The sequence below is a fragment of the Juglans regia genome, chromosome 5 (assembly GCF_001411555.2).
Source record: "Juglans regia cultivar Chandler chromosome 5, Walnut 2.0, whole genome shotgun sequence".
NCBI lineage: Eukaryota > Viridiplantae > Streptophyta > Magnoliopsida > Fagales > Juglandaceae > Juglans > Juglans regia.
Window position 1 is genome coordinate 6,758,268 of NC_049905.1, and position 14,238 is coordinate 6,772,505.

The 14,238-nt window shown below is 32.3% G+C and overlaps 3 protein-coding genes across 3 annotated transcripts; 2 read left to right on the forward strand and 1 right to left on the reverse strand.

The window, feature by feature from the left end:
- Nucleotides 1-433: 433 nt before the first annotated feature.
- On the forward strand, nt 434-1,249 carry LOC108989864 (disease resistance protein RPV1-like). Its single transcript, XM_035690026.1, has one exon. It carries the CDS (start codon nt 434-436, stop codon nt 1,247-1,249), a length of 816 nt encoding a protein of 271 aa, XP_035545919.1.
- A 69-nt stretch (nt 1,250-1,318) lies between these two features.
- LOC108989892 (selT-like protein) lies at nt 1,319-3,496 on the reverse strand. The gene is made up of 4 exons (XM_018963656.2): nt 3,266-3,496; nt 3,101-3,174; nt 2,247-2,565; nt 1,319-1,715 (listed from the first exon to the last, which is right to left on the reverse strand). Exons 1-4 carry the CDS (start codon nt 3,437-3,439, stop codon nt 1,596-1,598), a joined length of 687 nt encoding a protein of 228 aa, XP_018819201.1. The 5' UTR covers nt 3,440-3,496; the 3' UTR covers nt 1,319-1,595.
- A 6,378-nt stretch (nt 3,497-9,874) lies between these two features.
- On the forward strand, nt 9,875-11,209 carry LOC108989865. The gene is made up of 3 exons (XM_018963627.1): nt 9,875-10,102; nt 10,206-10,547; nt 10,802-11,209. The coding sequence occupies exons 1-3, from the start codon at nt 9,875-9,877 to the stop codon at nt 11,207-11,209; spliced, it is 978 nt and encodes a 325-aa protein (XP_018819172.1).
- Nucleotides 11,210-14,238: the final 3,029 nt, after the last annotated feature.

The following is a 14,238-nucleotide window of genomic DNA, read 5'->3' on the forward strand; positions in this document are numbered from 1 at the left end:
TTTGTGGTTATAGCATTAAATAACAATTGAAAAAATATAATTTTTTTAACCCATAATTTAATTAGAATATGATTACTAATTAATATATAATATTATAAATAGTAAAAAATGATAAAATAAAATAATTTCATAATTAAAAAAATTAAAATATTTTTGAAATTATTAATTACTCATGAATAAATGGATAATTCAATGTAGAGATTTAATGTGAATAGCCAAAGCCAAATTCATCTTTTATTATTTTATTGTTATATAATAAAAAAATAACTATTCTAATGTGGAGACTTATGTGAATAGAATAGCTAAAAATTAAATTCATCTTATATTCATAAAAAATATACTTTAACTTTAACTAATCCAATAAGAGTGCTCTTACGGGAGATTTTCTTCCCTTTTGTTATTTTCTTATTATATTTTTCTCATTTGAATTGACATGATCAGGTACGAAGCAGAGTTGTTTGCGAAGGTTCTTGAAGATATTTTGTGTAAAGTGAACGTAGTGGGGATAGATTCTTACACAAAAAAGATTAAAGATTTATTAAAGCTTGGAACAACCGAAGTCCGTACCGTGGGCATCTATGGGAAGGCTGGAATGGGTAAAACAACCTTAGCAAAGGTCGTCTATAAACAAATCTGTGATAGATTTGAAGGCAGTAGTTTTCTTTCAGACATTGAAGAAATTTCAAAACAGCCTGATGGTTTAGTTCGTTTACAGAAACATCTTCTTCGTGATATCTTGAAAATGGAGAATTTGAAGATCGACAACATTCTTGGAGGAATCAACTTGATTAAAGAAAGTTTGCGAGGCAAAAAAGTTCTTGTTGTTCTTGATAAGGTGAATCACATGAAACAACTACATGCATTAGCTGGAAATTCTGAATGGCTTGGTCCAGGAAGTAGAACTCTTGCAACAACTAGAGATGAACCATTGCTAACTCGACTCGGCGTGCATGGAAAATTTCAGGCTGAAGAATTGAATTACTGGGAGTCTTTTCAACTTTTCAATTGGTATGCCTTCGGGATGGTTGATGCAAGAGAAGGTTACCTAGAGGTTTCTATTCGTGCGGTGGAGCACGCTGGTGGAGTTCCTTTAGCACTTAAGGCTTTGGGTTCTTTTCTACGAGGAAGAAGTATTGATGTATGGAAAAGAGTACTAGAATATTTAGAGAAAAAGTCGTCACAAGGAGATCCAGAAAATACTTGGGCTGAGCTTGCAAGTTTTGATTCCAGATATGGGAAAGAGATATAGTTCAAACAGAGTCATGGTGTAATCAATTTTCCACAGTATGTCCTAAAGGAGAAATGGGAAGCCAGATAATTTGACTTGCATATACTGGAAGATGAATATTTATGAACATGCTCCAAAAGGCTGACATTATTTAAGTAGTAAAAGCTGTCTTTGAGAGAAACATGCAAGATAACATCTTAACACACTGGAAAAACTCTATTCTAAGATTTGTACAAAAACCAATCTATTCCATTATATTCTATCCAGACCTATGCAAACACAATCTAAATCACAAGTCCGATGACTCAGGACACATTTGGCACCTTCAATCAAATTGATTTTTGACCCTCTAAATCTGGCTCGTGAACTAGGACCATGAATTTCCAAGGCCACCTACATTAATTCCCGTCTTATCCAACCTGTTGCTGATGATATCTTTCAATTCAATTTCACCTGGAAACCTGGCTTCCTTCAGCTTGGAGAATACCTAAATGCACAAAAAAGTCCTAATTGGTGAATTCATCAAAATCTTGGAGCACAATAATGTAGGTAACTGTCTAAAGAAGAAATCATTAATCAAGGTGAACCCCCATGTATGCACATCATATCACATGTAAATTGAACAAAGCAAATGCATAAATCTTGACCAACATGATCATCAAAATTCAAACACAAAGCACCAAAGATAAAACATCATGATTGAAATGGAATATAAACACAACATAGCATGTGAGGTTTAAAATGCTCAGTAATTCAAAGAGAGCTGGTTGTAAAGACCAATCAGCTTATTCTAGATGGTTAAAGACCCTAGATTTCTGATGTACAGGATATGGTGGATACTACTGTTGACTGGACTATGTATACATTTAAAAATGCACCCAAGGCATGATGTATTTACCAGAATCTCTATATCAACTTGCAACGACCAGTGCTTTGGCATGAAAATTGAGTATCAATGAAATTCTCGGTTAAACGAATATTAGTAAAAAGTTTATAACAAAGAGAAAAGGTCACTAACCAATTCACCGTTGAGGTAAACTTCAAAAGCCCCAGAGCTTTGCAGAAAAGACTGTGCTGCATTGCCAAGAAGCCAGAAGGTTGCAATGGTCCCAAATTTATTTGCTCGCAAAGTATAATACCAACGAGGTGGTATCACAAATCCAAGCATTGGAAAAATCTGTTCACCGGCCACTACTATCGCAATAGCTCCTATCTGAACAACTGGAACCACTTTTCCCAGTAGACGCTTTGGCAAGCTCGGTGGATAATTTGCAAGTACAACATCAATTCCAGGAAAAGCCACCTCCATCATCTTCTTCATTGTCACCGCATTCCCTCTACAGAGTGAAACAAAGCAGCATATTAGAAATATAGATGAGGTTTTTACATGGGAGAAAATACGTTTAAAAGTTTCCTGATGCAAGCACAAGGCTACTATTCGAAAACTTAAGAGCATTCAGAACACAAATCATGTTTCCCAAAGCAGCTGGTGATAGATGGATGCTATGGATATGCATCTATGTTTAGAGGAACTATGCTTTTCCTCTAAACATCTTTACTTTTTTCACATTAACTAGCTCCAAATAATAGTTTAAAGTGTTTAGACTGGAATCACAGATACCAACTATTAGATTTCAGATAATCATGGTGTTTGCCTTTTTCCCTTTGTGTAATTTTTTCATTTATACCACAAGATTCTAGTTCGTTATAGTTCTTACAAGTTACACATTTCTCTTATCGGCAACATAAAAGAATAACTCTTCAATTAAATCCTATGATAAAAGCACATATCCACTACTGCTAATCAAAAAAAGTACCAAATTAAAATGAAAAACTAGAAAAAAAAAAAAAAAGTTGGAAATTTAATATTACTTGTAAGAGCAAGAAGCACAGAAATTGATGTTGACTGTGTTGCCAAAACCGATTCCTCCAACACCGGTTGGCTTCTGCAACAGAAATCCAAAGAAATGAATCATAGAGAAACGACAAAAAAAAAAAAGGAATAAACCTACCATATAAAACCATTAGAGAAAAAACCTCAGAGGGAAAGTCCAGGTTTTCTTTGTTAACTGGAGGTGGGTCATGGCGGTGGTGGTGGTGATGGTGGTGGGAGTGTTTAGGTGGCGGAGGCGGTGGAGAGAAGAGATTTAAGAGGTCAGAGACGAGGAGGAAGAGCGGTAATCCTAGCAGAAGCAAATGGGTCCGATCCATTGCCGAACACAACCATACACTCAGAGAGAGAGAGAGAGTAGCGATGGGTGTCTTGACACCAATCGCATTGACTTTGTTCTGTTTGGTTTCATTGACAGCTAGGCTCCGAGCCGTAGTTGGGTTAATCTTAAACCCGTTAAATCATATCCAACTCCATCCGAATTTATTTGAAACTAACTATTTTCTTACGTTGCATGTATAATTTGTACAATCAGTCAAAGCTGGCTTAATTGCATTCATTGTGCAAACCATCATTGTCTAGTCTTGAAGTTCTTGCCTTTGCAATCTAAAATTTGGCTAATAATTCTTTAAAATTGTCTATATTAGAACAGGCAAATAGTTTGCATTTGCCTTAAACGATACCGTAAATCTCTAAATATGTATGGTTACTGTTTACACTCTAATTGATTAATTTATGTTGCTTTATCTCTCATATCCTTTCCTCACACTCAAACTCTCTTCTCCTTATAGGTTTTATGTATTTTGATGTGTAGATTATTAAAAATTATGAAAAATAAAATAAGAAATTAGGTCAAAAAATATAATAGATATACTTTAACGTTTGGATAAAAAATTTAAAAAATAATAATATTTTATCATTATAGCTAGTGATATGTTCAATTCAACGTGGGATATAAAAATATTGTGGATAGGTAAAAGGTAAACGGTGTCATTTTATTCAAAATTTGCCTAAAACTTTAGCTACAATGCTCTAAGAGCATTAGTAGTGGCCTAACTAAAGTTAAATTTTGGCCAAACTATAACTAGCTTGCTTAAAAACCTCCTACACCAAACTCAACAAATGTACAGTAAATTTGATCTTTCCCTTTTATACTAGCCAAATTATTTGGGTTGCATAAAAAATTGTGAATTTTACTTATAATAATGAATCATGTCAGTACAATTGGATAATTTTGCTTCTAATAAATAGATCACTACCTTCCAAAATGGTCTTATGTGGAACCTTGCTAGTTATCTCGAAAAACAAGACCGTGTGTGTTCCAGAAGAGAAATGCTTTGGGTCTCAAATTTGGGACCCAAAAAATGTCCCGAATGGGACTTTTTTTTTTTTTTTTTACCAAATGATTAAAAAAATATTTTTAAATGATGTTGTGAATTTTTTATTTTTTTTAAAAATGTTTATGATGATTAAAAAAATACATGAAAAAAAATGAAAAAAAGAAGAAAAAAATTAACTCTTTTCGGGATAATTTTTGGGTCTCGAATTCGGGACCCGTAGCATGACTCTTTCCAGAATGGGGTCCATTAATTGGCCTTTTTAAAAAATTAAAAAAATCCAAAACGAAAAAATCTTGGAGCTCTTTCAAGTGGATCTTTATATATCAAATATCTCCTCTATATTGCATTCCTAATCAATTCATCCCATAATTAATAATTAGGAAATAGCTGTTAAAAATATTGCCGTTAGAAAAATAAGGCTGAAAAATAAATCCATTGGAAATATATGACCGTTGTAAAAATATATCAATTGGAAGAATATAATCGTTGTAAAAAAATACCGTTAAAAAATTATATCTGTTAGAATAATATGATCGTTAGAAGTTAATGTGTACTTTTTTAATAATAACTAAATATTCAAATTACAATTATAACTAAAATAAATGAAAATGCCAAAATCAATATTTTAATATAATAGTGATAGATTTATAGAATTTGTTATTAGGTATTGTTAAAAAGTGACTAGCTAAACTTATAAAAATGAATTTTTTAATTAAATTTGGCCATAATTTAGCTAGGCGACTACTCATGCTCTAATAGTACTAGTAGTTGAATCAACAAAATTTGGCCAAAATTTAGCTAGAGAATTCACTTTTATAAATTTAGTTAGCCACTTTTCAACAACACCAAATAACACACTCAACAAATCTATCGCTATTCTATTAAAATATTGATTTTGACATTTTCATTTATTTTAATTAATTTTAATTTCAATATTTAATCGTTATTAGAAAAATACACATTAATTTTATAACGTTCATATTAATCCTAACGGATATGATTTTTTAATGGTCCTTTTTTTACAATAGTCATATTCTTCCAACTGACATATTTTTTCAATGGTCATATTTTTCCAACAATCATATATTCACAATGGATTTATTTTTTCTACAGTATTTTTGCCTTAGCTATATTTCTTTAACCAATATATTTTTTAATGGCTATATTTCTCCAATAGTCATACTTTTCCAACAGTCATATCTTTCAAATGGATATGACTTTTACTCCTTTAATTTTCCAACGACTATATTTTTAACAGCTATATTTCTCCAACGGATATATTTTTGTAACAGCTATATTTCTCCAACAGTTATATTTCTTCACTATAAAATATAACATTAACTCAACAATTTCATTCACTCAAACTCAAGTGTTTTTGTGAAATCTTTTATTTTCATTTTCTTTCAATGGATCGTTCATTTTTTTTACAAAATGATACTTATCAATTCAGATTCTGACGAAAAATTTGAGATAGGAAGACAACTTGTTTTGGAAGAAGAATGATTAAGCTCACGTGGTTCTTATAACTATCTTTTCTTCTCATTTTCGACCTTTTCAGCGTCCAATCTCAGTCTTTCATCTTCGAGACTGATGAAATTTAGCTCTTTTTCCTTGTCATACTCCATCTTTTTGGCATTGAGACGAAAATACTCTCTCCTGAGCATATGACTCCTCCAAAAGAGTATACTTTAGCTTGCTGAGCCCAACAATCTCCTGTGGTGACGTGGCTTGGGCCTTTCATTTTCCTTTCTCAGCTTTCCTTCTCATTGGTCAGTCCAATTAGATCACATTATCCGTCTCTAGATCAAAAATTGAATCCACCAATACGCCCGAACATCGAATCGGGATCGGGGACGGGGATATTGTCTTCCTTCGCTTTGGATCCTCTTTTGTGGAACGCCAAATTCATTTAGGTTAGTCCTTTAGCATGTGCCAACAATGCTCGAACTGGAAGGAGCATTTCTCTAGCGATGAGTACATAATCTTCACTCTGTCAAAATTGCATGTAAACAAAAAACTTTATGTTAAATCATTGTATAAAAACAAATTAAAATATTCATAAAATAAGTAAGAGTATGTATATTCTACCTTGTCTTGCTCGGTCATGCCACTTTGATTCAACCTTTCAACTTGCGCCAGTTTCGAACAAAATTTGTTTGTAACCTTTTGAATAACCGACTACTGATGTATTAAAAACTTGATGGTCAGGTCATTTGTGATTTCTTTAAATTGCTGAAAGTATTCATAAATTTTTTCTCAAAGTTGGAAGTGTTTTTGGTCTATTCCCTGGACGGCATCAAAGCTACAATTAAGCCATGTGAAGACAAGTAACTTATATTCCTTGGGAGTGAAGTTTGCAGCCCCGACTGATTTCCTAACGCCGATAAGATCGTTATGGGGTAGGGGTGGGGAGTCATCAACAGTCATAGGACAGTTTCCATTTTGTCTACCATAAGTGGGGTCTAGTTGAGGATTTCACTCAGGAGGTTAGTAAAGTACATATGTCCAGAGTCTTATAAATCCATCTCTAAAAATACATTGAAATGTTAGACACGTAAGTATGAAGTTTGAGATTTTCTCAATCGCCGGCTTAGGAATCAAATTGTGACATCTACGAAATTTGGACACCCTTTCATGGCTGCAACAACCGGTTGCCACTACAAGTTGGCCGTCCAGGTTACCTAGCCATTGAGGAAATGACCATAAATTTCTTGTATCCCGACCAGGCTTTGTCATCATCACAGTCGAGGGGCTTTAATTTACACATTATTTTTTTATCACAACATAACTTTCTCAAACAATGACACAGTAAAAAAGCAATCTAACAGAATTGACCAATTCACATATTCATACAAAATAACAACCAAACAACAATGCAAATCACAATAATGCTAAATAAGAGCATTACCATCAGGTTCCTTCATATCGAATTTATAAATAAATGAGGCTCAGAATGGTGAAAATATTGACAGTATGCGTAAGCAATGAGCCATTCACATTGAATGGCTGCAAAACCCCACCCGAACGTCCATTGCCTTTTTTGGAAAGTACCAGAAACTGTAATATGATAATCCGGGTGAGAATTACCCCGCCATATCGATGAGGCCCTATTAACACTTGTGAATTAACCCGCACTATAACATCGTCATCATAGTCTAATAATAGCCCCCTCCCCCGAGAGATACGAAATACTGCAAAGGACCTAACAAAACAACAAATTAATGAATGGATAACCACAAATAATGATAAATCACATTTCATAACCAAATTCCATAACCACAAACTCCACCAAATTCTCCTCAAAACCAAAAACCTCACACATTCCATAACCACAAACTTCACCAAATTCTCCTCAAAACCAATAACTCCATAAATTCCATAACCAAAAATCCAATAAATCTGTGTGATTTTTTTCATCAAATTCTCGGCATTTCAACAGTCAACATAACCAACAGTCAACACAACAATGAGAGAAATAGAGTAATTAAAAAAAAGAGATAATTTTCCATAACTATCTCGGCAGCCAAACACTCGAGAAAGCCAAAATAATACAGAGAAATCAATGACAACGCATGTCATAAAAATGAGAATCGATTTCCTCAAACAAAGCCCAAAATCATAAATCTAAACAAGAGTGAAAACAAAAATTGCAAATCATTCTAGACGATTCCATGGTGTTTCTCGGCAGCTAAATAGTGAAAAGAGAAAAAATAATACAGAGAAATCAATGGCAACGCAAGAATAAAAATGAGAAGCGGTTTCCTCAAATAAAGCCCAAAATCATAAACTGAATCCGAGTAAGAAAAACCAAAACAAAATGCAAATCAGTAAAAGTGACTCATAACTTTCTCGACAGCCAAACAACGAAGACATCATTGAGGCAGAGATAGAGTTGAAAACCTTCTATGCTTACCTTGATCATGGCGTCGGGAGGAAGAAAAATAAGAAAAGAGAAACAGAGAATGAGAGAGATATTCCAAGAAAAATACAAGAAAATGATGGAAGAGAGAAACGGTTTTGATTTTGAAGAAACCGAAATCAAACTTACAAAAATTGCCAATGGAGAAGGGCTGCATTTATTGGTGTTGCGAGGTAGGGGCTAATCGATAGAGAAGGCTTTCGCGGGACGAAAAAGATGCCGAATGGAGATGTACAGTAGTTCCCCATATATGGGGAACGACTGTAGATACCTTATAAACAAATCGTAAAATGGGGATTGGGATGAAGATGATTTTTCTTCAAAATCCTAAAATAATCCTTAAATTATGGGATGGGGGAGAGATGGAGAACCGAATCGGGATGCTCTTTCAAGGAGACACTAATGTGCTGTCTTTTCTCAAAACATGTATATTTAATTGCATTAATTTATGAAGCTACAAGGACACATATAGGAAGTATAGTCCTCGTTTGTTTTAAAAAATCAGATGAAATGAATTGAAATTAAAATTAAAAAATTGAATAAAATATTATTAGAATATATTTTTTTAATATTATTTTTATTTTGAGATTTGAAAAAATTAAATTATTTATTTTATTTTGTACGAGACTTTTTCTGCCATATTTTCAGTCGGAAAAGTCACTATTTTTATTAATTCATCTCATTTTATTTGTGAAAATAAACAAAATAAATTTATCATTAATTTTGTGTAATATATCTACAAGTCATGATTTGACTACATATAATGGTATTTGTTGGTATTTTTAACAAATAATATTTATTATTAACGTTTTATTTATGAGATCATTACCGTTGCTTTTACGTTTTCATTCTCTCATAATTTGTTGGTAGTTTAATAGCTTTTCCGTTGTAGATCGTACCGTTTTTGGCTTCAAGCAATTTCATGACTTTAATGCTTTTTTGGACGTTGGTTTTAATAGCTTGTAATAAAGCTTCCGTTTCTCAATAGTTTAACATGGCATTAATGGGTCGTTAGCTACTTTATTTCATCTTATTCTCTTTACCGGTTACGTCTATCAACTATATATATATATATATATATATATATATATATATGTATATATTTGGGTAGTCTTACAGAGTGTATGTGTGTGGAATATTTGACAAAAAGTGTGATAAACAAAAATATACTTAGTGAGTATATATTTTTGAGAGATTTTCCATATAAAAGAAAGGTGTTCTTTGAGATGAGCTTTGGGCTCAACCGCTTGTGTAGAGTTGGTTCGGGCTATACGACGATCAGTTGGGCTGTTGTATCCTGGAGGAGTCAAGTCAAGAAGATTTCTGCTGCACCAGTTAATTTGAGACTTTGTACACCGCAGAGGGCTTGAATCTCCTTAAAGAGAGCGATATTTCTGTGCCTCAGTCCAAACTGGCTTCGTCCTAATTTTTATTTTAATTGTAATTTTTATTATATTATTGTGTATTTCACCAACAATTTTAAGGAGAATTCAATCATGGAGCCTACGACTGAAAAATCCACGGAAAGCATTGGAGATCTTAACAAGCCCTTCCGGTTCAAAGGAGCTTCTTTCAAGAGATGGAAATGCAAGGTGCTCTTCTATTTAAGCCTTCTCAACGTCTCCTATGTTCTCACTGCAAAGAATCATAGCAAGATTACTACCGAGAACATGACTGAAGCACAAGTAAAAGTTCATGAAGAAAAGATTGAGAAATATACCAGAGTATAAATGTCGATGCTATCTTTTAAATTTTCTTGCTGATCAATTTTATGATTACTACAATACTACTTACACATCTGCGAAGAAAATTTGGAAAGCTTTACAGAGTAAATACGATACGGAAGAAGCCGGAGCGAAGAAATATGCAGCAAGTCGCTTCTTTCGATATCAAATGGTAGATGGAAAATTCGTTGCGGAGCAAGTACAAGATTTTCAAATGGTTGTAGCTGAAGTTCGATCCGAATGTATCAAGATTGGAGATAATCTAATTGTTTGTGGCATCATCGACAAATTACCACCTTCGTGGAGAGAGTTTCAAAAGTCGATGCGCCATAAACAAAAGGAGACCTCTTTGGAGACATTAATCACACGTATTCGTGTAGAGGAGGAAGCAAGAGGCCAAGATGATTTGATATTTCAAAATGGTAATGAGGATACCATGACAAAGGTAAATTTAATTTCTGAAAATGGTAGCTTGCCCAAAGGTCAAAATTCAAGAAATAGTTTTTTGAAGCCGCAAAGAAAAGATTTCAAAAAATTTAGTAGACCTCACAAAAAAGGTTTTCAAAACCAAAATGATAAGAACCAATGACCCCTTCACAAAATCAAGCATGTTTTGTCTGTGGTAAATTTGGGCACTTTGCTCGAATTTGTAAGTTTCGAAAGTGAGATAATGATCCTCAAGTTAATGTAACTGAGGAGCTGTTTGTAGCAGTGGTCACAGACATTAACACGGTTCAATTTGTTGAAGGGTGGTGGGCAGATTCTGGTGCCAATAGGCATGTTTGCTATGATAAAGATTGGTTCAAAAAATTTACTCCCTTTGAAGAAGAAAAGACTATAATGCTTGGTGATTCAAGTAAAACCGAAATTCTTGGGAATGGTGAGGTTGAGTTGAAATTCACCTCTGGACGTATATTGATGCTAAAAGATGTTCTATATACATCGTCTATGAGGAAGAATTTGATATCGAGTTTTTTACTCAACAAAGCGGGCTTCAAACAAACTATAGAATCTGATCAGTATGTTATTACAAAAAATGGAGTTTTTGTGGGCAAGGGCTATGCTTGTGATGGGATGTTTAAATTGAATATTGAGAATAAAGCATAGTATGTTTCTTTTATGTGCATTTTTTTTTTTGGCACAATTGCTTATGTACTTCTTAGATTTGGAATAAAAAATAGCAGTTTATTTTTCTTCATTTTGAAATAAAGTGATTTTTGAGTAAGGTGTATTTTTTTTTATGAAAAGAAAATTTATTTTTAAAATATAAAATTAGTGGGGGTCAAGTTTTTAGAAATTAGTTTTCAGAAGGTTTTGGCTCTAACGTCTCTCTTCAGTTTTCTTTTTAACCTTTTGGAATAAAGCCGAATGTCATTAATTCTTTGGTATTAAGTTTACGTTCAGTGCATTTAGATGCATGGAAAAACTTTTCCAAACGGTTTATATTTACATCGGCTGCCTCTGTTTTTGTTACCGTTAGCTTTCTTTAGAAACGTATGGTATTAATTTGGGTTTTAGTGCTGTAACTGAAAGTTTTAATGTTGAGATTTGATTTTATTATGAGGAAATTTGGATGCATATATTATTATTGCTTTGAGCTGACGTATTATTGCCAAGTCAACTATATATGGAGTTGAATTGCTTTGGCTTTAATAGAGAAGCAAATTTGTTGAAAGATTTATTTCCTTGTGAAAAAATCAATTAATTTATTGTGATAGTACTACTATAATTGATAGAGTACAAAACCATTATTATAATGGTAAATTCAGATCATTTAGAAGAAAAATACAGTACTGTGAGATTTCTTTACTGATGGTGTTATTAATATGGATCTACTATACAAAACTTTGACAAGAGAAATGATCTGAAATACATCGAGGGAAATGAGATTAAAACCCATAATTCAAGAGTCATGTATGAGGATACCCAACCCAGGGACCAGAGATCCTGAGAACTGGGTTCAATGAGAAAAACGAATCATATGATGGTCGTAAGAAATGCACTATTGTTTTTATTTCTCATTCCTATGATGTGAATGCATTTATCCTGTAATGTTGTGGAGGATGAGTTTTTGAAAGAAACTCTTAATGAAATTCTGTAGCTCTTATGAGTAGGGTGTAAGAATTATAGGAACACCTTTGACAGATTTCACTTATATGAGTGTGAGAGTGGGGCCGCTCTCTATGAGATTTGGGTTTATTCTCAAATACACTCATGAAACCGGGATGAGCACAAGGCCGTAATGTGCTAGCTAATAAAGCTTATGTCAACACCTGGATTTTTATGTGTGAGTAATAATTCTTTATTTCCTCTAAGCAGTCATAGTTCAAGTCTGAGACCACTACTGACTCTGGAGTAAACGTTGTTATTTCACTAATTGAGGGTTCAATGCAGAGCACACCTTCATGATGCATAATAATTCTTCTTCATCTGGAAGTATCTCTCTCATATTATTATTTATATTATTTTTAAAAAATAGTGGGGGAATGTTGGTATTTTTAACAAATAATATTTATTATTAACGTTTTATTTATGAGATCATTACCGTTGCTTTTACGTTTTCATTCTCTCATAATTTGTTGGTAGTTTAATAGCTTTTTCGTTGTAGATCGTACCATTTTTTGCTTCAAGCAATTTCATGACTTTAATGCTTTTTTGGACGTTGGTTTTAATGGCTTGTAATAAAGCTTCCGTTTCTCAATAGTTTAACATGGCATTAATGGGTCGTTAGCTACTTTATTTCATCTTATTCTCTTTACCGGTTACGTCTATCAACTATATATATATATATATATATATATATATATATATGTATATATTTGGGTAGTCTTACAGAGTGTATGTGTGTGGAATATTTGACAAAAAGTGTGATAAACAAAAATATACTTAGTGAGTATATATTTTTGAGAGATTTTTCAGATAAAAGAAAGGTGTTCTTTGAGAGGAGCTTTGGGCTCAACCGCTTGTGCAGAGTTGGTTCGGGCTATACGACGATCAGTTGGGCTGTTGTATCCTGGAGGAGTCAAGTCAAGAAGATTTCTGCTACACCGGTTAATTTGAGACTTTGTACACTGCAGAGGGCTTGAATCTCCTTAAAGAGAGCGATATTTCCGTGCCTCAGTCCAAACTGGCTTCGTCTTAATTTTTATTTTAATTGTAATTTTTATTCTATTATTGTGTATTTCACCAACAGTATTTTATGAACATTATTTTTATTATATATATTATAAATATAAAATGACAAAAATAAGACGGACGTACAAAATTATAAATAAAGCACATGACATATATATATATATATATATATCTGCCTAATACTTAAAAGAGCCTATAACCGTTACTATTCATTACTGTTCATCGTGAACAGTAAATCTAAATCAGCCTTTTTTTTTTTTTTTTTTCCAAATCTTGTCACTGTTCATCGACAGTATGATGAACAGTAATAAACAGTAAATTTTTTTTTTTAAATTTTATTTTATCCGTGTGAATACCAATGTGTGACGTAATACCGCAATCGTGCATAGGGAATGAGAGAGAGGAAGAAAGAAAAAGTGAAAAAAAATATTAATTTTTGAGTTTTAAATGATCAATAAAGAAGCTATTTTTTTTTCTTCGCATGTTTTTTTCGCATATCTTATTACTGTTTATTATATTATATACTAAAAATTAACTTTAATTTATAAAATACTAATTTTTTATCATTAAATAAATGATGAAATTTTTCTGTACATTTTTAAGAGAAAAAAACTATCTAATTAATTTGAATTTTTAATATAATTTAAATTTGATAATAAATGATGAACATAAATAAATAATAATTTTATTCTTATACATTAGACTATTTTAATATTTGAAATTACACTTTATTTTTTTCTTTAATTTGACAGATGTGGCAAACGTGCTTTTTTTTTATCAATTAGAAAATCTTACGCCATACAGGATTTTACACAAGTACCACTAATTTCAAAATAACCAAACCATTTATAAAATACTAATATTTCATCATTAAATAAATAATGAAATTTTGTTAAATATTTTTAAAAAATTATAACTATATAAATAATTAGAGTTTTAACATAATTTAAATATGATAATATTCTTAATTAACTAAAGAGAACTGTTACAACTAATAAAAA

What these genes read in the sequence shown, in the direction of transcription:
- LOC108989864 (XM_035690026.1), top strand. Translation starts at nt 434, where the DNA reads ATGATCAGGTACGAAGCAGAGTTGTTTGCGAAGGTTCTTGAAGATATT.
- LOC108989892 (XM_018963656.2), bottom strand. Translation starts at nt 3,439, where the DNA reads ATGGATCGGACCCATTTGCTTCTGCTAGGATTACCGCTCTTCCTCCTC. An exon ending in TGTGCTTCTTGCTCTTACAA is followed by an intron (nt 2,566 to 3,100) that starts GTAATATTAAAT and finishes TTCACTCTGTAG; the next exon opens with AGGGAATGCGGTGACAATGA. An exon ending in TTTACCTCAACGGTGAATTG is followed by an intron (nt 1,716 to 2,246) that starts GTTAGTGACCTT and finishes TTGTGCATTTAG; the next exon opens with GTATTCTCCAAGCTGAAGGA.
- LOC108989865 (XM_018963627.1), top strand. Translation starts at nt 9,875, where the DNA reads ATGGAGCCTACGACTGAAAAATCCACGGAAAGCATTGGAGATCTTAAC. An exon ending in AGATTGAGAAATATACCAGA is followed by an intron (nt 10,103 to 10,205) that starts GTATAAATGTCG and finishes AAAGCTTTACAG; the next exon opens with AGTAAATACGATACGGAAGA. An exon ending in ATGAGGATACCATGACAAAG is followed by an intron (nt 10,548 to 10,801) that starts GTAAATTTAATT and finishes GTAACTGAGGAG; the next exon opens with CTGTTTGTAGCAGTGGTCAC.